Below are 22522 nucleotides of genomic sequence, written 5' to 3'. Positions count from 1 at the left end.
TGTGAGATTGCCCACATTGGAGATTGTTTCATTTCTTGGACTTAAATTTGCTAAGGAGCCAAGTTCAGCAGACTAATCTCCTTCCCTTCTTTTATCATGATCGTTTAAGCATTTAACATTATTCTTTTCATTATTGCTAACTTATTTTTGCTGTACTCATACTATTGTATTCTCCTCTTGCTAAGTTGTTTAAATATTATTTTTGGTTGGCAGTATATTCTCGTTTATTATCATGTTATATTGTGTGTCTCATGCCGTAACATTTTTACGACAGCATCTCTTGCCGTGAGCACGTAACCAAGATCTTTGCAAAGAGGTCCTAGCTTGTGCAAAAGTTGGTTAAGGTGAGTTTCAATTAAGTTAGTACTGACTCTCCTACCCCAGAACTACTGGGCCTCAGTACGGTAGGAACAGTCTAGCCTAGGATTCAAAAAGGCCCACCACAACATTATAAAAGAAAAGGGGGGAAATAAGATTTGAGACATAACAATTGATCAAAATTGCAATTTTGTCCAAAAAAATTCAAAGAAGTTAGGAGTGATTTGAAACAAATTTATTAGCATGAAAATAACATTGTTTTTAAAAATTTGGGAATAATTGTATTTCAGCCTTGTGGCTGGCAAAAAGTAAGTAAGGATTATGTCAGGTACTAACTTGCTACTTTTGCTCACACAATTAATTTTTAAGAGGTGAGATGCTCAATCAACCTTAAATGCCCTTAACAAGATGAAAATATTTAAATGAGTGTGTTAGAATTAATTCCAAGTGTAGACAAGTGACATTTGATAAGGAACAATCTTGAAATGCTTATATCGAGGTCCTCGAGTTTAGTCCGAGATAGAGGTTATAAGTAGTTTTTAAGTCTCAAGAAATCCATCCCTCGATCCAGGGGCTTCTTGGCTTTATATAATCAACCAAGATGTATCTGAGCCCTACATTTGGAAGGTCAGGATCAAATTTCCTTGATATTTGTCCCATCAATGCCTTACTAAAAGGTTTCTACCCTGAGGTATAAGCTAAGTGGACATTATTCATAGGTCATTTCCTCATTAATACAGGCTAACTAAGTGGTTATAGTGCATTAAATGCAAAGGTGATGGTTGCTTTATTCATCCTCCTTCCTTTCTTCCTCGCTCAGCGACAAATCTTTCTCTTCGCCCGCGGTTTGCACCCGACAATATTTAGCCTTGGTTCTCAGGTTTTTGAGGGCATGTTGGCATTCTCAAAATCCTTGTCCATTGTAGTCTTTTTGCACTTGCATAAGGTCACTTGTATTTTTCCGGGGACATTCTGTTGGTGCTTTTCGAAAGTTCGTTTCCTCATCATTGTCCTTAATTCATTTATTTGTATTCTCGGATTCTCATCCCCTCACAAGCCTAATTCATAATCTTCCTTTAAAAATTTTATTGAAATATTATTTTGTCCTCTTTATCTCTCTTTGTGAATGGAAAACATAAAATCACCACGATTGGCAAAATTTTCTAGAGGAAAGAGAAGATAAAGCAAAAATCTAATGTCTCACAAAAAGGTAATGGTCCATTCAGGTTCAACTCATCGGGCCTTGATGGGGGGGTACGGAGAGGCGCCGGCCCGTAATCCTTCCACTGCCAGGGGCGGGAGGTTGTCGCTGCTCTGTGAAACCAGCCTCACGCAATGCCCTCCTCTCTAAGAACCACGAAACCCAGAGCCTTCGCTCAAGTCGCATGATTCAAACCCTTGGCTTGGAACGGGCGAGCTAGCATTAAGCCCCCTCGCACCCGACCAGTCGAGTTGGACCATTGTTCCATTACCCTTATGCCCCTGTTTAGGTTACAAGCTCACACTTCCGAGCTCGGCGATTGGCCAGTTGGACTCTCTCGCATATGAAGTGGTCTTGTTTTTTGTTTTTGGGCGGTGTGGGACTAAGGTTTGTTTGCATTTTTTCTCTGTGAGCAAATATTTTCCCCTCTATTAACACCCCACCACCACCCCCCCTTCTTCTTTGATTTTAGTGAGTAGTTTGAGAAGTTTTAGTCCTTGATTGTTGGAGATATACATCAATTGTTTTTTTTAATATGGCTTTTAGTTTGACAAAGTTTTAGGCTTGGATAGTTCAATGATCAAAATCCTAGACATTGAAGAATTGGGGGTTGGAAGGATATATGTGTAAAGGGAGGATTCTCCATCATTAGTTGTGTAATCAATGTCCATAAAACTTTGATAATCATTAATCCAATAAAACTTTGTTTCTGTTCTTTTTGTTCTCACTTCTCAGTAGCTGTAGTCTGAATGTCAAGGAATAGCAACAATTGGTTGCTAATGAACTCCTCATATATATATATATATATATGTGTGTGTGTGTGTTTTTTTTTTTTGGGGGGGGGGGGGGGGGGGTTGTTTCCCAGGTGAGAAGATGAGAGGTGTTTGGTACAATACCTGCACATAAATTTAATCCATTGATCCTTTTTCTGTTTTCTAATAATAAAGTGGTGCTAATGTCCACACGGTTAAATTTTGTCTCTGCTGTTGATTTGGCTGCAAAGTGATCTTACCATTCTCATTTCAATAGTATACATGCTTGTCGTGTGTATAATTGTTCTGTAAAAGTTTTCAATTACCATTGAAGTAATTCATTTTTTTTTTTTTTTTTGGGTAGAGAAATTGAAATAGTTCCTTAGTAAAGGGAGTTTTGGGCCTTTTGGCATGTTTGCTGCATTCTGCTTCACTTGAAGTGTGTCTCACTCTCAGAATTTGGTAAAAGAAAGAATTATTCAATGTGAGAAAAAATTATGTGCATGACACATGGATTCATTTTATAAGCGGATCACCTACTGCACTTGGACCGTGCTCCCACCTAATAATATATGAGATAATTAACTTCTTTTCCCTTAATTTAAAGTCAAATTTCTCGCCTTTGACTTTTGCCATCATCCTTTGCCATCATATTAAACAACTTTTGCGTCTTTCTCCAAAGGACCAAAGCAAGATGCAATTTTTATAAATCATTTATGAACACCCTTACCATGGCTTGCAATCATTGAACAATTCTTGTCTCTGGGTATGTATGCGTGTGAAATTTGAGGAGTTAGGACCATGAGTGAAGTTAACCACCAAAGGATCAAAACCAACGGGATATGGATGCATATAGCAGAACAAGGGAAAGGGCCACTTGTTCTTCTGCTTCATGGATTCCCAGAGATTTGGTACTCTTGGCGCCACCAGATAACATACTTGGCTAACCATGGCTATCATGTGGTTGCACCTGATATGAGAGGCTATGGGGACTCTGATTCTCCACTCAGCCCCAACTCCTACACGGTCGTACACCTTGTTGGAGACCTTATTGGTCTTCTTGACCATTTTGATCAACAACAGGTACTATACTATGTTTATATGTACATGTATATCTATGTGTTTGTTTGTAATGAGAGGGATTTTAACTGTTCTAATTTTTGTGATTTGGGAAGGCATTTGTGGTGGGAACTGACTGGGGAGCAATTGCTGGATGGCATTTGAGCCTATTTAGGCCTGATAGAGTGAAGGGACTAGTCACTTTAAATGTTCCATACTTTCCAAGATCTTCAAATGCTAAACCTATTGAATCTGTCAGACAAATGATTGGAGAAGGAAGTCATGTCTTTCAATTCCAGGTACTCCTACTTCCCCATATGCCAACATTCATATGTGCTTGCCTTTTTGATTTTTTCATGTGTGTACCACTACAATATAGGGACATGTATAGGATTGTATATAATTGGAGCTTTTTGTGGGGTTGTTTGAGAAGGAACCAGGAAGAGCAGAGTGGTCATTTGCAAGGTATGATTATTTGACAGTGATGAAGAAGTTCTTGCTCTTAAACAGAACAGATAATCTGGTAGCTCCTCCAGGCATGGAGATCATTGATTATCTGGAGACTCCATCATTGTTGCCATCATGGATTACTGAAGAGGACCTCCAGGTCTATGCAGACAAATTTCTGGAATCTGGTTTTACTGGTCCTTTCAACTATTACCGTGCCATGGATTTGTAAGTATAATCACTAGTCTTCAAAAAAATTTTCCCTTTTAATCTAAGATTGATTTCTGAAATAAAACTTTCTTTGTTTAATTCAAAATACAAGAAAAATGATAAGGATTGAAACAAATCTCTTGGAACGTCTGCTGTGAAAGCTTCCACACACCTTATTATCTAATTTACATCTTAATTTGTTTGCATGTAAGTTTCTCTATCACTAGAGCATATTCCATCTGATGAGCACAACTGATTTGTTTTAAGGTGTGTTGACCGTTGACCCCCCCACCAGTTGCATTCCCCGGAATGTACAAGCTCTAATTCATCTTTGAAATGATTATTTTTGTCAAGATTCAACTTAAGTAGTTGATCAATCCACATACAACAACAACAATCAATCCATATCCACCATAAAATTCTCACACGAAACAACAGATACTTCTTGAGAGAAATATTTGCAGACTAGCATAGGACCAATATGACTTTTTCATAAATTATCATTTGAGAAATATTTGTAAATTATTGTCCAAGACAATTTCATTGGAACAACAGAAATAAAATTTTATACTTTGAAGTGGCAAGGAAGAACGGCAATGTTTGGGCTAGTATAAAGATGAGGCATGTAAATATTTGTCTTCTTTAATAACATCAGAATAAGGTCCTCCATGATTTTTCCGAATAAGGTCCATCAGCCTAAGCCTTTGATTTACCTATATTGTTGCCCATGCCTTAGTTATGTTACCATTGAAATGATGACAGGAATTGGGAGTATCTTGCACCATGGCAAGGATCAAAAATAACCGTTCCAACAAAGTTCATTGCTGGTGACAAAGATATTGGTTTTGAAACTCTTGGCACAAAGGAATATGTGGAAGGAGATGTTTTCAAGAGCCTTGTCCCCAACCTCGAAGTTGTTATTCTAGATGGTCACCATTTTATCCATCAAGAGAGAGCTCAAGAAGTCTCACACGAAATTCTTTCCTTTCTTTCCAAAATTTCTGTGGACTAATGGATTTGTCTTTAGTTTAATTGTATTTGTAACCTGCATCTTTGATAATTATATCATGTAAGCAATCTTGAATAAAAAATTAAACTTCTTAATTCTTATACATAGCACAAACAATTTCTGATGGCTGCCTATTAACAAGTTACATTAGATTTATCTTGAGGCAAAAATTTAGTGTAATTGATCTTCCTCTCTCTTGGCTCCAAAAATGTAGTAAAATTCCAGAACTCTCTCTCTCTTTCTAAACAGAAAACTGAATTTTATTGATCAGAGAAAATGAATACAATCCAATGAATATAATTCACTACCACTGCTCCTATATATACATGATCTAAACAAGCTAAACAAAATAACAAACTCCCAAAATGGAGGGAAAAGCAGTTACAACAAATCCTATCGAAATGGTACACGTGCGTCTTAGCTAATCAATTTTGCAACTACTTCATCTCCTCGAATGAACGGATGAATTGATCATAGTAAGGTACTGCTTCAATCAGGTCCATTAATTCTTTGCTAGCCCATCCTGATTCGGCAGTAACCACTTGATCACTGCTACTTGCCACAGCTGCATCTTGAAGCTTTCCCTGTTGCTGAGAACCACCTTGCTTCTTGTTTTCAACAAATGTGCTACAAAAATATGGAATGGGTTTATGTATATTGTTTTATTTTTCACTTTCTTGAATTTGAAATACATAGACAACCTTTTAGCTAATGAAGGTTGATTTTTAAAGTACCAGTCGGGGACTATGCTTTATGTGTACAAATTTGTAAATGGCCAGCCTTATATATAGGAATTCAACTAGGTATTTGTCTTCACCAGCTAGTGATTTTTCATACTGTTTTCCAAGTATTCCCGTCACAGCCCGCTATTAGGAGAAATTGTTCCGTACATTTAGTGTACTATACCTTACTCACATGAAAATGGATTTTATATAAGAATCAAATTTATGTGAAATAATTATGTAGTACACCTTTATCCAAAAAAAAAAAAAAAGAATACACAATAAATTTCAGCTTTGCTAGAACCATTTCAACTCATATGTTATTGACATGTGAAAGCTCTACTTATTTTTTTGAGAATATGAATGTGAAAGCTCTATTTGATTATTTCCCTCCGTGGTTTGAAAATCAAGCGTGTAAAAGCGCGTTGGTCATAAAACTAGTCATTCCATTTCTTTGCCTAGTGTACGTGCGTCAAAGTTATCAAATTTGACTTTTACAACCAAACTCACCAACCTCCTAAAAATTTCTAATACAATACAATTCAATTATTCACAATCATGCTGATTGAGCCGCCATTGATTTGATTGAGCACCACTCTCTTTTTTTTTTCTCTCTCTCTCCCTCTCTCCCTCTGTGTGGGGTTTGAGAGAAGCCAGAGAGAGACCATGAGTGAGTTAATCAATGTGAATCACCAAAGGGTCAAAACCAACGGGATATGGATACATGTAGCAGAGCAAGGGACAGGACCACTAGTGCTTCTTCTTCATGGCTTCCCTGAAACTTGGTATTCATGGCGCCACCAAATCAGCTTCTTGGCCAATCATGGTTATCATGTGGTTGCACCTGACTTAAGAGGCTATGGTGACTCTGACTCACCTCTCAATCCCAACTCATACTCTCTAATACATCTTGTGGGTGACCTCATAGGCCTACTTGACCATTTTGGTGAACAACAGGTATGATTTATATGCATGCATATAGATTTGTATATCAATATAACTATATAGGCATGTATCTCTGTCTTAATAATTTTATTAACTGAAAAGGTATTTGTGGTGGGCCATGATTGGGGAGCGACTGCTGGGTGGTATCTGAGCTTGTTCAGGCCAGATAGAGTTAAGGCGCTAGTTAATCTATCTGCTCCATACTTTCAAAGATCTCAAACTTCTGGAGTTGTTGATTATTTCAGAGAACTTTTTGGTGATGGTTGCTACGTCTATCAGTTCCAGGTATATATGCCTATATTTGTATATGTATGTGAAATACAAATCGTCTATCCCACTCTTATATTTCACTTTATGCTTCACTAACAAAGAGTATGTTATCTGTCTTTATATATATATATACATGTATACATTTTAAATTATGGTTAATTTATAACATGAAAAAAAGAAAAAGAAAAAAAAGTATGAGAAGCTATGATTGGTGAAGTATAAAATGTAACATTTAGAGTAAAACATAAGATTTTTATTTGACTGTGTTACTTAACACAGAGATGCACATATGTATATTAGGTGACGTGTTTTTATTGGCTTGGACTTGGAATAGCACATTAGCTGTACTTCAGAAATACATTTTCATGTGTAATGTATAATGTATGTACATATGTTGCATACTTGTATTGTATGCGACTATAATTAGTTGGTAAATATCTAAATGATGTGTTTGGTTGAGTAGGAGCCAGGAAGAGCAGAGAAGGCTTTTGCAAGGTATGATTATTTGACGGTGATGAAGAAGTTCTTGCTCTTAACCAAGACAGATTATCTGGTAGCTCCTCCGGGAATGGAAATCATTGATTATCTAGAGACACCATCAGTGTTGCCAAAATGGATTACTGAGGAGGAACTCCAGGTCTATGCTGACAAGTTCCAAGAGTCTGGCTTCACAGGTCCTCTCAATTATTATCGAGCCATGAACCTGTAAGTCCATACACACCTTGGGACTTCCTAATTTTAACATTCAAAAGAGATGCAATCAAGCAAATTACTTTCAATAATTCAATCTATATATGAGCTTGAGTTAGGATTTAGCATCTAATAAAAATATTGGATTGCAGCATAACTAAAAGGTGTAGCAATATGAAATAACAAATTCTAGGCACATTTAGCAAAATGCAGAATGCAAAAAAAAAAAAAAAAAAAAAAAAAAAAAAAAAAAAAAAAAAATCAAAATACATTTCTCTGCAAAGTAAATGATTATTTTTCTAGATTGAGGTGGATTTGGAACTTAAACCTAGTCATTCATCTGCTTAGTTTTCTCATTCTCATTAATTATTTTAACAAATAAATAAACAAATTGTGTCTGCAAAATCGCAGCATAGGTTTTTATTTATTTTATTACTTGGCTGGAGATATACCTCATTGACTCCTAATGTTCATTTGGGTATAATTAAGTAGATATTATTGACCAAGTCATCTAAAACTGAATTCTAATTGCTCAAAAGTCAATACTCAAAAGCCTCCTAGAAATGAATCATCTTATACTGACTGAAATTTGGATTGGTCAATCCCACATAAACTTAAATCTCCTAAATTTTTATGAACATTGGAGGCCTGTACCATTACTATGTTTAATCAGCTACTTCCAAAAATGTGACAGGAATTGGGAACTTCTGGCACCATGGCAAGGATCAAAAATTACTGTCCCAACAAAGTTCATAATAGGTGACAAAGATATTGGTTTTGAATCCATTGGTACAAGGGAATATGTGACGGGAGATGTTTTCAAGAGATTTGTCCCCAACCTCGAAGTTGTTATTATAGACGGGCACCATTTTATCCAACAGGAGAAAGCTCAAGAAGTCTCGGATGAAATACTTTCCTTCCTTCGCAAATTTACCATGGATTAATGGATTTCCTGGTGTTTGAAGCAGAGTTGTGCCTTAATTTCTTCTTCAATAATTATTATACATGAAGGCAATCTTTGATTATTAGATATTCTCCATCATACATGTTTATTCTATACTAGAAATTAATAATCAATGCTATGAAAACTTACAAATTTTTTGTACTTGTTATGAATAATCCTATCTATCCAAAGCAAAAAAAATTCTATCTATAGCCTAATGTCCATCCAAAAGAAACAATCCTATCTATGCAAAAAAATAAAAGCCCTTTGATAGCTTAATCTCCATTCAAACAAATCCTATCTATAACCAAAAAAAAAAAAAAAAAAAAAAAAGCCTTGGTAAGCAATTTCCATGCAAGCAAATGCTTTCAACAGTACGTATAATGCATCTCATGGTCATTAATTATTAGGAAAGTTCATTATCATCAACGAATAAAAGGGATGCACGATATTAACTACTACTAGAAATTAATATTTCATGACTATGAAAACTTCGCAGTTTTCAAAAGAAATTCGTACTTGTTATGAATAATAATCCTATCTAAAAAAAAAAGCTATGATATGATAGCCCAATTTCCATGCAAGCAATCCTATCTATCAAATATAACATATCTTGATAGGCAATTTCCATGCAGCAATTCTATCTATCCCCCCTCCCCCACAAAAAAAAAAAAAAAACTGTATTGATAGGAAATGTCCATGCAATCAAATGCTTTCATCAGTAATGGTTAGGGGCGGTTCTTTATCTTAAACTAGCAAAAGGGACTCCCATAATATTAATTATTACTAGAAAGTAATAATGATGAGAAACAAAGATAATTTTTCACACTAATGAAAGCGTCAACAAAGGAGTTTATGGATTTACAGGTGCACAAGGAGATAGTGTTTTCTTATTGCCCTCGACATTATAAATAGACTGTAATACTGTTCATGGTTTTGCACACTCTACATTAGAATTTAGAAGTTCAAATTCGGTCTCTCTGATTACTTGTTTTGCCAATGGCACTAAATACTAATATGTTAGTATTTGCATTCACACTATTTTCCCTGTTTGGTAGCCTTCTCTCTTGCCCTCCTAATGTCATGGTTGCCACTTATGGCACTCCCAATGTCACAATTGCCACTGATGGAAGTGGTAACTTTGGTACAATCAGCGAAGCCATCTCACAGATACCAGTTAATAGAAATGATCCATATGTGGTTTTAATAAAAGCAGGAACATACAATGAAGCCATTTTTATAGGACAAAATAAGTCAAATTTAGTCCTCATTGGAGAAGGTATGGACAAAACAATTATTCAATTCAACAATAGCGCAAAAACTGTTCACTCAACTTCAGATTCGGCTACAGTGGGTAATGTCTTATTCACTTATTAATTTTCAGCTACTGTATTTTTACGTACATCTTTATATTTATATACAACCTTATTCATTCTACAACAATTCTTCTATGGCTATACCATTGGTCACAGTTTTAGCTCTAATTTGTTGAAGTGAATGATCATGAGTGGCAAACAATTACTTTTACATGGATCCACCACTCATAATCGGCTACATAAGAGTCAAGGACGGACCCATGTGGGGCCTGGGCCCCCCGGGTCCAATTTTTATTTTTATTTTTTATAGTTATTATATGTTTAATTTTTGTAATTAGGCCCTTTTAAAACCTTAAGTCTCCATTCTCTTCAATAAGCCTAGCTAGCATCATCCAAATAGCAACTATCTAACCCAAAAACTTAACAAAAACAATAAAAACATTTATAATGGTGATTGTATTTTAGCAAAACAAAACTATTTTGTCACCAAAGAACCAAAAAATCATGTGTTATTGGAGAAGTTAAATTTTTTGCTAAACTGGTATAAATACCAATTGACTATAGCAAGTTGTTGATAATAAAATACAATATTTTATCAAGATTATATCTCTTCCTTCAATTAAAAAAATCAAATTCTCTCTCTTTCTTTATTATTTTAATGAGTTGTTTATATTATTTTAGATAAAGTGATAAAAAAAAAATAGAACATTTGATATTGGATGTATTGTAAAATGAAGTAGTTAAATAGATAAAGTAGTTTTTTGAGATGCTAATAGCTAAAGTTTTTAGCACCACCACTATGAATGCTCTAATTTCCACACACACACACACAAAAAAAAAAAAAAAAAAAAAAAAAATCCTAGCTAGCCTAGTATTAAAAAAAAAAAAATGTATTATTTTGTTTTTGTTTTCGTCTTTGTTAGTAAATGGTTACATCTTAATGTATTTAGAAATAATGATTTTGAGTATTTATAATTTTTTAATAATGCTTATTTGGAGTTTTTTTTTTTAAATTTTTTTATTTACTTTATACTCTGGCCTCTACTAGCTTAAAATCCTAGGTTTGTCCCTTATAAGAGTTCTGGTCTAAACGTTTAATTTCTAGAATTTTTCTTTCTGTTAAGTAAAAAGGATTTCCCCCTCCCCAATTATTGATTATTTTTACTTATGTTTCTTCGTTCAGATATTAGTGCCAACGATGTGTTGGTCAAAGGCATCAGATTTGTGAATTATGTCGGACCCGATGGTGGCCAAGCTGTGGCACTTAGATTAGCCGGTGACAGAATTGCACTTTATCAATGTTCCATACAAGGATACCAAGATACATTGTTGACTGCATATGGCATTCACTTTTTCCGCGAATGTGATATCTATGGCACAGTAGATTTCATATTTGGATTCGCACATGTTGTCTTCCAAAACTGTAACATTTATCTGAGAAAACGCTCAAACTCAGGCAACTTACTTGTGATTACAGCCCAAGGTCGTGGAAAGGTCAATGACACAAATGGAATAGTGCTACACAATTGCACTGTTAAGGCTGACAAAGATCTTGAACCCTACCTAAACCAAACCAAAGCATTCTTAGGGAGGCCATGGTATAACTGTTCTCAAACCATTGTAATGGAAAGTTTTCTTGATAAGTTGATAGACCCTAAAGGGTGGCTTGAGAGTGGTGATAAGAAAGCATTGTCCACACTAAATTACATAGAATATGCCAACCGTGGCCCAGGAGCTAATACTAAAGGAAGGGTTCAATGGCCTGGGTATCATATTGCCAAAAACTCCGAAGAAGTGAAACCCTATACTGTTGAAAACTTTATCAACGGAACCATTTGGCTACCAAGTTCGGGAATTCCGTTTGTTCCTGGTCTAATAGGATAGTGAATATTGTATATATTAAAATAAAAATCAACAATTGTCCAATAAAATAATTTACAATGTGTTGAATAAGTTATGATAATTCTTTCCTGTGAATATCTTAAGTTTTTTTTTTTAATTGTTTTTGTTTAATTTCATTATTTTTCTTTTATTTTATACTAGCTTATAACTCGTGCTATACATAGGTATTACTCTCTCTCTCAAGTTGGCAAAAACTTGGTTGAATTTAATTGGTTTACATTCTAATAAATATTTATAGAAAACTTAAATGACAATATGAATTAAAAAAGTGATATGTAGATCTTTTTTTTTTTTTTTTGAGAAAAAGGTAAAGACACTTTATTACTGAAAATCAAGCTGAAAAACATCATCCAAATCCTGTGGTAGATCTTCTAACCACACATCAGTATTTGCAGATGAAACTGCTCGACAAGCGAGGGCATGAGCTAATCTATTACCCTTACGCTTAACATGTAAAAAACTACAAGAAATAGAAGACGACAAAAAACAAATATCATCTATAACATGACCATACATAGTCCGAACTGGTCTAGACCCATTAATCGCCTATATAACTCGCACAAAGTCACCTTCAATCACCAACTGATGAATACTAAGTTCTTTGGCAAAGCTGATTGCTCTACGCGCAGCTAAGGCCTCTACCAAATCCATCGAGCTCGGATACCGCACTTTCTGGCTCAAGGCAGCGATGATCTGACCCTCCCAATCTCTAATGGCCACCTCAATACCTGCACTAACCTGATCACCAAACACAGCACCATCGAAATTGATTTTATAAAGGCCAAAGTCAGGTGGCTTCCATCGTAAATCCTCACTTCGACCAACATCCTGACGAACCAGCTTCTGCACATCCTAGAACTCGTGAAGGAGCTCTGAAGCTCGCTGAACTACTTCATCTACCTTCCATGAGGGTTGTCCCACTCACAACCTATTACGACGCTCCCATATGCTCCAAGCAACCATGGCAAACCGAGTAAACAGATTAGAAGAACCATGCGAACACAGGAACTGAACAATGTCTGCAAAGGTAGACAATTTTTTAGTTTGAATAAAATTAAAACAAACATCCGTCTGCCATATAGCCCGTGCAACATCACAATACCACAAGGCATGGGTATTGTCTTCAAGGCAGGTTCTGCAGACGTCACAGCATCCATCAGACACCACCTGACACTTATACAAGTTGAGTTTAGTGGGTAAGGAATTTTGAACCGCTCTCCACAGGAAGTGCCTCATTTTTTTTGTTACCCAAAGCTTCCAAATGCCATTCCACAGACTTTTCCCTGCCTCCATATCCGACGGACTAGCTTGCTCTTGTTGCTTTAACATAGATAGCAACTGATAAGCACTTTTGACCGTATATTCACCATCAGACGTCAATGGCCAAATCAAAGCATCTACAGCTCCAAACGGGCTAACTGGGATACTTTTAATGGCTGCTGCTTCCCACGGATAGAAATGCTGATCAATAAGGGTCTCGTTCCAAGTTGTCGAACTAGGTAGAAACAGATCACTCACCAGTCGCACAGATGGGTCCAGCTGTGGTGAAATAACACGTCCACCCCCTTCAGATGGCAACCAACGGTGCTGCCATATATGAATATTCTGCCCATCGCCCACTCTCCATCGTGCGCCCCTTAAGACCCCCTTGCGAGCTTGTAGGATACTTCTCCAAGCAAAGGAGCAACGAGGAGGTATCTCCGCATCAAAGATGTTACCCGAAGGAAAATACTTAGCTTGAAGGACCTTGAAAACCAGAGAATTTCTCACATGAAAAAGTCGCCACACTTGCTTTCCCAACATAGCATTGTTGAACATTCTCAAGTCTCGAAAACCCATACCTCCCACCGATTTTGAAGAGCAAAGTGTTTCCCATTTGACCCAATGAATTTTCTTGGAATTCTCCGAACACCCCCACCAAAACTTTCGAATCATTGCTTCTATATCCTTGAGAAGACCAATGGGAAGTCTAAAAACACTCATGGAGTACGTTGGAATGGATTGAATTACAGCTTTAATCATCACTTCCTTACCCGCTTGGGAAAGTAATTTCTTCTTCCAACCTTGCATCTTAGCCCAAATTCGCTCCTTAATCTGATTAAAGCAAGCTTTCTTCTGTCGCCCCACAAAAGAGGGAAGACCCAAGTATTTCTCATAATTTCTAATAACCGGTACTCCCAACAAAATTTGAAGCTCCCCCTATATCGCCTCAGAAGTATTACGACTAAAGAAAGCCGTAGTCTTATCAGAATTAACTTGTTGCCCCGAAGCCCCTTCATACAAGGTAAGGATATTCTGGATTTTTTCACACTCAGAAGAGGTTGCTCTACAAAATAGCAAGCAGTCTTCGGCAAAAAAGAGATGGGTGATTTTCGGTCCCGACCTACAAATAGAGTAGCCACGAATTTCTCCAGCTCTAGCAGCCTGAGTGAGGAGAGCATTCAATCCTTCTACGCAAAATAAAAACAAAAAGGGAGATAAAGGGTCTCCTTGCCGTAAACCCCGAGAAGGGTGTATAAGACCCTTGGGTTCACCAGTCACCATAATCGAGTAAGAGACTGTTGTGATGCATTGCATAATCATAGCCACCCAAGTCTCATGAAAACCCATCTTCAATAAAATTTTCTCCAAGAAGACCCATTCCACCCTGTCATAGGCTTTACTCATATCAAGTTTTAAGGCCATAAAACCTGTATTACCTGAACACTGAGTTTTCATATGGTGAAGGGATTCAAAAGCAATCAAAATATTATCAATAATAACTCTGTCAACCACAAAAGCACTCTGAGCCTCCAAAATAATAGAATTCAAGATTGGCTTAAGTCTATTCGCAATAACTTTACTCAGGATTTTATAAATAACATTACATAGATTGATAGGCCTAAATTGAGCAACGGTTTCAGGATTTTTAACTTTAGGAATCAAAGTAATAAATGTGTGATTTATTGACTTTAAAATTGTACCTGAGTTGAGACAAGAAAGCACAGCTTCAGACACATCCCTTCCAATATCAGGCCAAAATGTTTGAAAGAAGAGAGGGGGCATTCCATCCGGACCTGGTGCTTTCAAATGTGCCATTTGCTTAATTGCCACATCAACCTCTTCCTGGACATACGGCTTTGTAAGATCAGCATTCATAGTGTCATTGACCACGGGTTGGACTCCCTCCAAAACTCTTTCTAATTCTGATGGACAAGATGTAGTAAACAGCTTGGAATAAAAGTCCACAAAAGTGGCTCCAATAGTCTCCTCATCCGTGACCCAAGTGCCATGCATATCCATAATACCCTTTATAAAGTTCTTGCGTTTTCTATTTGTGGCCACCCCATGAAAATAATGAGTATTCCTGTCCCCATTAGCAAGCCATTGGGTTCTAGATCGTTGGACCCACATGCGGTGTTCTTTGTCAAGTAAGATATTAAGCTCCCTCCTCAATTGAACTACTATACCGTAATCTCCACCTTTTGCCGATGCCTCCTCATCCCTCCATAATAGGTCCTTCTTAGCTTTGATTTGGTTTTTCACATTACCAAAGTGATCCTTACTCCATAATTTCAACATTTTTTTACACTTCTTTATCTTAGTCACCACCTTATACATCTTGTGCCCATCCGTCCCAATGTCCCAAGCCCGACGAACTATGTCACCACAGCCTTGGTCCGCCAGCCTTGGTCCGCCAGCCACATTTCTTCAAAGCAAAACGGCTTTCTTTTCCACCTAGCCAACTCACCATTCGGATTCAACGTCAACAAGAGTGGCCGATGATCTGAGGAAATACAATGAAGGTGTCGAATGGTTGCCGTAGGAAATTTTGCCATCTAATTATAATTCGCCACTCCCCTATCCAAACGTTCTGAAATAACCTGCCTATGCCTCACTCCTTGCCATGTGAATTCCGGACCTGTAAACCCTAAATCCATAAAACCACACACATCTAAAACATCTCGGAAAGCTTGCATTTGGCAATGTGGACGAACTCGCCCCCCTCTCTTTTCTTCAGAGAAAAGGATTTCATTAAAATCTCCTATGCAAACCCAAGGCAGATGAGGTTTTGAATGTAACATTCTAAGCATATTCCAAGCCTCCATCCTTTCATTAGTATCCGGTTCGCCATAGAACCCAGTGAATCTCCAAACTTCCAATGTACCCCATTGACCACCGCATCAATATGGAAACGCGAAAAACTATCTACCCAAACTGAAACACCATGCTTCCAAAAAAGAGCCAACCCACCCCCTCTATCCTGGCTTTGAACATAAAATAAACCAGCATACTTAATTTTAACTTTCAAACTTTCTAATTGTTCCTTATCAGCCCACGTCTCAGATAAAAAAACAATTAGGGGACCTTGTGCTTGAATCAAATCCTCAAGCTCTCTTTTTGCACGCGGGTTCCCAAGCCCACGGCAATTCCAAGCTAAGCAACTCATTGGCCTCGGCGGGGCTGGACTCCAGCCTCCACCGTTTCTTTATTTTTGATGTTAGCACATCGTCGCTTCTTAGGAACCAATTCTTCCAACCCCTCCAGACTATCCTGAATGCCCCTTTTTACAGTAAGTGGAGGACTAACCTTAACCAATGAAGCCTTCTCACGGGCCAAACGCTTCCAAGTTCTAACCAGGCCTCCCAATGCATCAGTCTCATCAAGCACTCCATTCATAACTACAATCTTAGTAACACCATCCCCAACCCCTTCCTGCACAGTACCTATGGATGCTGTCAAAAAAACCCCCGAATCAACGTCTATTCCTTCCTTAACTCCTTCACTACCACCATTAGATCCTTCACAATCAGCATTACCATCGAACCTAGCCAATTCCACATCAATTTCGTTTAACTTATCCTCAAAATTCTGTTGAACATTCAAATTTTGTTCCGGCATTGGATCAGGATCTGCCTCATTTACCTTTAGCCCGGGTTGCTCCTCACACAAGCCTTCTTGGTTTTCATTCTCCTTGCATCGGTCAACCACTACTATCTCACTAGTATCCATCTCCTTACCCCTAGCCAGTGAAGAAGAGTGAACTTCCTTATCTGTCGAAACAACACTGCCCTTAACCCGGACTACTGAGCACTTCTTGGAGTTGGCAGATGGGGCACGCAACCAGCCTCCATATTGCTGATCACTCTCAGTCAAGCTTCCTCTACTCTAAACCCACAGATCACAATCTTTATCGCTATGCGTTAGGAGTCCGCACCAATAACACAGGTTAGGCAATCTCTCATACTTAAACCGAACCCAGCCAACCGTGCCATCCTTCAAACAGATTTTTCGTCCCCGACAAAGCGGCTTCGAAGTATCCACTGACACTCTAATACGCATATAACTACTGCCGTCCTGAGTTCCCCATTCTTTCATCCCCGATTGTACTTCCCCAATAATCGCACCTATCTCACAAGCGGACTGAGGATTCATATCACCAATAGGAAGATCATGGATTTGCACCCAGAAGAGCGTCCTATTGAAGTCCAAATCCTTGACCGCAATACTCTGTTCCAGGCGGCGAAGCGAAACAAGATGTTTATCAAAACTCCATGGTTCCCCCATGAGAACTCTTTCCGCATCTGTTTTATCTGAGAACACGAACAAAACCGTGTGGTTTCCTACATCCTTTACTTCGAAATCACTCTTGGTCCGCCAAAGAGGCCTGAATGTTCTAGCAATGGCCTCCATGTTCAGTGCTTTGTGCGTGAAAAACTTGGCCGTGACCACTTGTCCACTACCCTGTTCAAAAGAATCAGACTTATACATATTCCCCTCTCCCTTCGATAAGTCAGTTTCTCCCACAAAACAAATAGCTTTTCCATGATTGACCACGACACCTCTCACTCACTGCTGTAGCAACGAAGAGAACTAGAAGACTGCCCAAAGCAGACACCGCGTTCTACTGCACGTCTAGGGTTTGTGAAGCCGCCCCCTATGTCAGAGAAACCCCACGACACCTTTCACTTTTCTATTTAAGTGATATGTAGATCTATGTGAATAGGTATGAATTGATTTTTTTAAGTAGCACTTAATGTGAATTAAAATTTATAAGTTATTGAATGATACAATGATAGTAGTACTTTTTATGTACTTTATTAATATCAAATAAGTCCAATAATAAAAATGATAACTAGTTCATTGAAAAAACTAATTAAAATCTTGTGTGTATAATCTAGAAAAATTTAATAGAACTTTAATGAGGTTAATTATGAGAAATTAATCTTTATAATAATAATAATAATAATAATAATTATTATTATTATTATTATACGTACCCAAGATTCCTTCTCCCTAACTGGGCCTATTGTTTTGGGCTTACAATTTACTAATATTGTCGGTATTGGGTTTCCTACCCTAGGTAGCTCCCAGGTGAGGTTTAGGCTGTGTTTGAATTGGGTGAAAACTGTTTTCGGAAATCATTTTCCGTAAAACCGGAGTGTTTGGCTGTCACGGAAAATATTATTTTCCGGAAAATGACTTCCGATTGACCAATATTTTCACCTTTGACCCGGAAATCATTTTCTCCCCTCATTTTCACTTCAAATCACTTCCGGAAAGAGAGAGAGAGAGAGAGAGAGAGAGAGAGAGAGAGAGCCCAGATTTCGCCGCGCCGCGCCGACGAGCGGTGCGGTGCACGATCGTGATCGATGAGATCGCGCTGTGCGATCGTCGATCGAGCGGCGCAATCGACGATCGCGATCGACGAGCGCACTTGTCTCTCGTCGATCGACGAGCGGCGCGATCGCGATTGTCGATCGTGCCGCTCGTCGGATGAGCGTTTTGCCGGATTTGATGCATTTTCTGGTAAAATGTTTAAATGAACCAAACACCAAAATTAATTTTCCGTAAAATGAATTTTGTGACAGCCAAACACATGAAAACGTTTTCCTTTCCGGAAAATAGCATTTTCGGAAAATAGAATATTTTCCGAAAATGGTTTTACGCGAACCAAACACAGCCTTAAAGAGGAATTACCCTCTTGTCGTGATGCCTTTCCTCACCCTTATGCTCTCGTGCTTGTGTGTTCTCTCTTTCTCTCTCTTCTCTTACCTTCCAATTATCCAACCCCTTTTCCCCCCTTGCTCTTTCTTATTTATAGCTTTAGGATAGTGGGGGGATCATCATTGCCCCCCTGATCTCACTCGTGTGGGAGGGGCCCAAGTTGATTATTCCTGACGAGAAATATGCTCCATTGGAAATGGGGTTGAAACCATTGGAACTGGTGCTAGCCTCCAAAAACTGTTCGGCAGCATGGTTCCCAAGGGCATTCTCGGGATATCGGCGTATTGCTGAACAAGGTAAGGATACTCCCCGAGCACCTTATGTGCGAGGTGCATTCATATACAGAGTTTATGAGCAATGGGCCGATCCTAACTTTGGTCTTGGGCTTGGTGATATCCAAATTTCCTTGGGCCTAGGCCCAAGGTAAGTGGGCCTATGGCCGTACACCGTACACCGTACAATAATAATAATAATAATAATAATAATAATAATAATAATAATAATTATTATTATTATTATTATACAAAGCCTTTTATTTTTATGACTTTTTCTAATTTTGCTACGTAAACTTTTGAAAGCCCATATTTTTCCATGTTAACATTTTAATTTGATTCTTAGAGTTACAAATAGTGTTGAATAGAATTATGTTAGTTTTAAAAAATAACAAACCTAATACGAATTCAAATCTGATTAAATTGGATTGATTATGAACAAGGACCTACATCTGATAACACACTGATTCTATAAACTATAGTGGCCTTAAAAGCCAAGCCAAACCAAAATATCATCGCAAGAAGCAATTACAGTAAAAGTAGGGCTAGTTATTTCCTTCATCAGCTCCATGGCCCGTTAGAGTTGTAGTTTTCAGTTGAATACACCATAAAGATGAAAATGACTACAGAAAGGTAAAGGGTACAAAAAAGAAGTAAATTTATCTTGTTATGTAAAAGACCAATTCTAGAGAATCCCAGTAAATTTATATTGTCAAATAGCTCTTAGTCATTGAAATATTGTCATCGCTCAAAATTTATTGAGGCAGCTGCCCCGTTAGATCTAAACCTTTCAGCACCTTTCAGCCCCCCTAAACATAGACACTATATTATCCACAAAACGAATTGGCCTCAAAGTTGAACATGACCTTGTTGCTTACTTAAGCATTTGGGTAAGACTGAAGCCTCTCATAGATTGTTTTACTTAGTCGATCCTCATTAGACTTATCAACCATAAAACTCTTTTATAATCAATCAATATATATATATATAAAAGCAAAAGCCTCATATTGGAAAGTATGAGGTTGTGTTATGATATTCTCTTTATTTAAGCTTTTACTTCAATAACATTTGCATTTATATCAAAATATTAGTTCATTGAATTAGCCTTGAATGTCTCTGTTGGAAATAATATGAGATGATAACCAGTTAAACTACAATATTTTTGAAAAAAATTATTGAAGTATTGAAGAAAATTAATAATATATTGTACCTATTGAAGTATTGGAAAAAATTAATAATATATTGTACCGCACAACATACGGGATCTCAGTTCTTATATAACATCCATGTAATTGCAAGAATATTCTATAATTATCTAGATTGTTAAACTTTTGTACTAACATGCTTGACATTTTCTTGTCATACCTTTATTTGAATTCATGAATCATGCAGGGATGCAATTGAAGGAAGAGAATGAGCGATTAAGACAAGAAGTATGAAGTCTCTCTCTTTTTCTTCTTCTCCTTCTCTGATTGCTAATTGAAAGTTTGGCTAAGGTGGTAAATATATCTAATGATCGAAGACACATTGGCACTGGGTTAGAGAATCTGATTGCTGAGGAAGGCCAGTCATCAGAGTCTGTCACTAATGTCTGCAACTCCACTAGTGCCCCTCATGATTATGACAGCTCATATACATCCCTCAAGTTGGGGTGAGTTCAACGTGCTTATAAGCACATAGACAGCCGATCAATCTTTGCACTCACAACCCAAATTAAATCGAGTCCAAGCCCGACTACCCTTCCTAAATGGAAAATTTGATTAGTTTCCATTTTCTTTAATCCTGTTTGGGCAAAAAATGATAGAGCCAGAATTTGGTTGTAAACTTGGCTACCCAGTGAATATCTTTTGAGGGAAAAAACCTTGTGTAGCAGGTATGTCTGCATGCATAAGCTTCAGGATTGCAAATTTTCTTATTTTATTTTATATCCTGCCTTGAGCTTTGTCATATGATGAGCAAATGGGCACAAGCCTTAGGCAAGCTTTACTTAGAGAAAAGGCAGTTGTTAATTTTCTTAGAGATGTCTTCTGGAGATGGTCATGAAAATAGTTGTACTAATATTTATAACATAGCTTGCACGATGAAGTTTACTAAAATTTGGAAATTATTTTTTTAGTTTTAAATAAACTTTCTCAAACCATTTTTTTTTTTTGCCTTGCAATCCAAAACACTAAAAGACGTAACTAAAAATTTAATAAAACTTAACAATGATTTATTGGACCAATTAGGGAAAAAAAAATTGTCGATAATATATTAGGTTTATTTTCTTTGCAAAAATTGCAATTTTGTCTTATTGAACAATTTTTCAACTCATACACAGATTTTAACCAACCTGAGCTCAGACTCATTGCCTAGCTGAATCTTTAGTCCTTGCAATTTATTAAAACGTGATTAATACTAGTAGCACTATACATATGGAACTGCATGTTAGTGTATAATTGCGATGGATGATCACACCATATTATGATATATCCTCATACGTGCAATAACTTCTCACTTGGTGGATGGTATCGCTTCACATATGCGAAATTTGTTTATGTAGAGAATTATTAATTGCATGGTATTTGTGTAAGTGTATAACTCTTGAAATTGATATATCTGTTCACAACAAATATCTCTTTTCCAGGGAATATGTGCTTGCCTATAAATACCTTTAGGCATTCATTTAGACAATATACTTGAAAAACAAAATATATTCTCTCTACAAACTCAAATCCTTATGTCTGTGATTCTCACCCTAACAGGGCTGCCATCCACATCTGGGACCAATACTACAAACTTATAGTCATTGTAAACCTTAAAATAACTTGTAGAACAAGTAGCACCAAGAATTGTCTAGGGCCTATCTAAATCATTAAAACAGTATCAAACTAGAACCTCATCACCAAATGCTAAAGAGAAAAACAAGTAAATCAGCATGTACATATTTTACAATATTTTCTAATAGCTTAACAGCCTGAATATGCGGAAAATAACCCTTTAGCTGATTAAGTGATTAGCCAAGAAGGTCATACTTTAAATGGTTTTTGGTGAAAAAAAAAAAAAGAGTTAACAAACTTTCTCCAAAAAAAAAAACCCTCATTAAGCCCCAACAAATTTAAGATGTGGGACTACCTTAAAAGCTTCAACATTGAAGAATATCAATTACCTAGGTTCAAAATCACCCTTGTATCAGTGTGTTCTGATTTCTGAAATTAAAACAGCTAAGGAAATACAAATTAAAAGTAACAGCATACAGGAATTTTCTGCCTTCAAGTGATTAACCGTACAAGGATGGGCAGAGTGTGAGCTTACCTTTGAATTTGACGTCCAAAATGAGAGGCAGAGAAGGCAAAATAGGAAGACATCTTTTTTGAACCATCTCTCGTTTTGTGCATGTCATCCTTACCCAGAAGCAATGTTAATCTTCTCTATATCATTCCAATTTTATCGGATGTCCTTGAAAGGATACTCTTACTTCCCTTGTTTTCTCTTATAAA

General features: G+C 37.1%; 3 protein-coding genes and 1 non-coding gene across 4 annotated transcripts; 3 read left to right on the top strand and 1 right to left on the bottom strand.

Annotated features, from left to right (window-relative positions):
- Nucleotides 1–2740: 2740 nt before the first annotated feature.
- Nucleotides 2741–5095, top strand: LOC126733129 (uncharacterized). The gene is made up of 4 exons (XM_050436315.1): nt 2741–3354; nt 3447–3629; nt 3764–4005; nt 4750–5095. The coding sequence occupies exons 1-4, from the start codon at nt 3073–3075 to the stop codon at nt 4997–4999; spliced, it is 957 nt and encodes a 318-aa protein (XP_050292272.1). The 5' UTR covers nt 2741–3072; the 3' UTR covers nt 5000–5095.
- A 1170-nt stretch (nt 5096–6265) lies between these two features.
- LOC126733128 (uncharacterized) lies at nt 6266–8728 on the top strand. Its single transcript, XM_050436314.1, has 4 exons — nt 6266–6675; nt 6766–6948; nt 7397–7638; nt 8318–8728. The coding sequence occupies exons 1-4, from the start codon at nt 6385–6387 to the stop codon at nt 8565–8567; spliced, it is 966 nt and encodes a 321-aa protein (XP_050292271.1). The 5' UTR covers nt 6266–6384; the 3' UTR covers nt 8568–8728.
- Nucleotides 8729–9649: 921 nt separating this feature from the next.
- LOC126689948 (pectinesterase 2-like) lies at nt 9650–11766 on the top strand. Its single transcript, XM_050385101.1, has 2 exons — nt 9650–9845; nt 11066–11766. The coding sequence occupies exons 1-2, from the start codon at nt 9650–9652 to the stop codon at nt 11764–11766; spliced, it is 897 nt and encodes a 298-aa protein (XP_050241058.1).
- A 10623-nt stretch (nt 11767–22389) lies between these two features.
- Nucleotides 22390–22492, bottom strand: LOC126690686 (U6 spliceosomal RNA). Its single transcript, XR_007644723.1, has one exon. It is a non-coding gene; the product is annotated as a U6 spliceosomal RNA (small nuclear RNA).
- Between the last annotated feature and the right edge of the window lie 30 nt (nt 22493–22522).

Source organism: Quercus robur, chromosome 6, assembly GCF_932294415.1.
Source record: "Quercus robur chromosome 6, dhQueRobu3.1, whole genome shotgun sequence".
Classification (NCBI taxonomy): domain Eukaryota; kingdom Viridiplantae; phylum Streptophyta; class Magnoliopsida; order Fagales; family Fagaceae; genus Quercus; species Quercus robur.
This window is presented reverse-complemented; position numbering and strand designations above follow the sequence as displayed.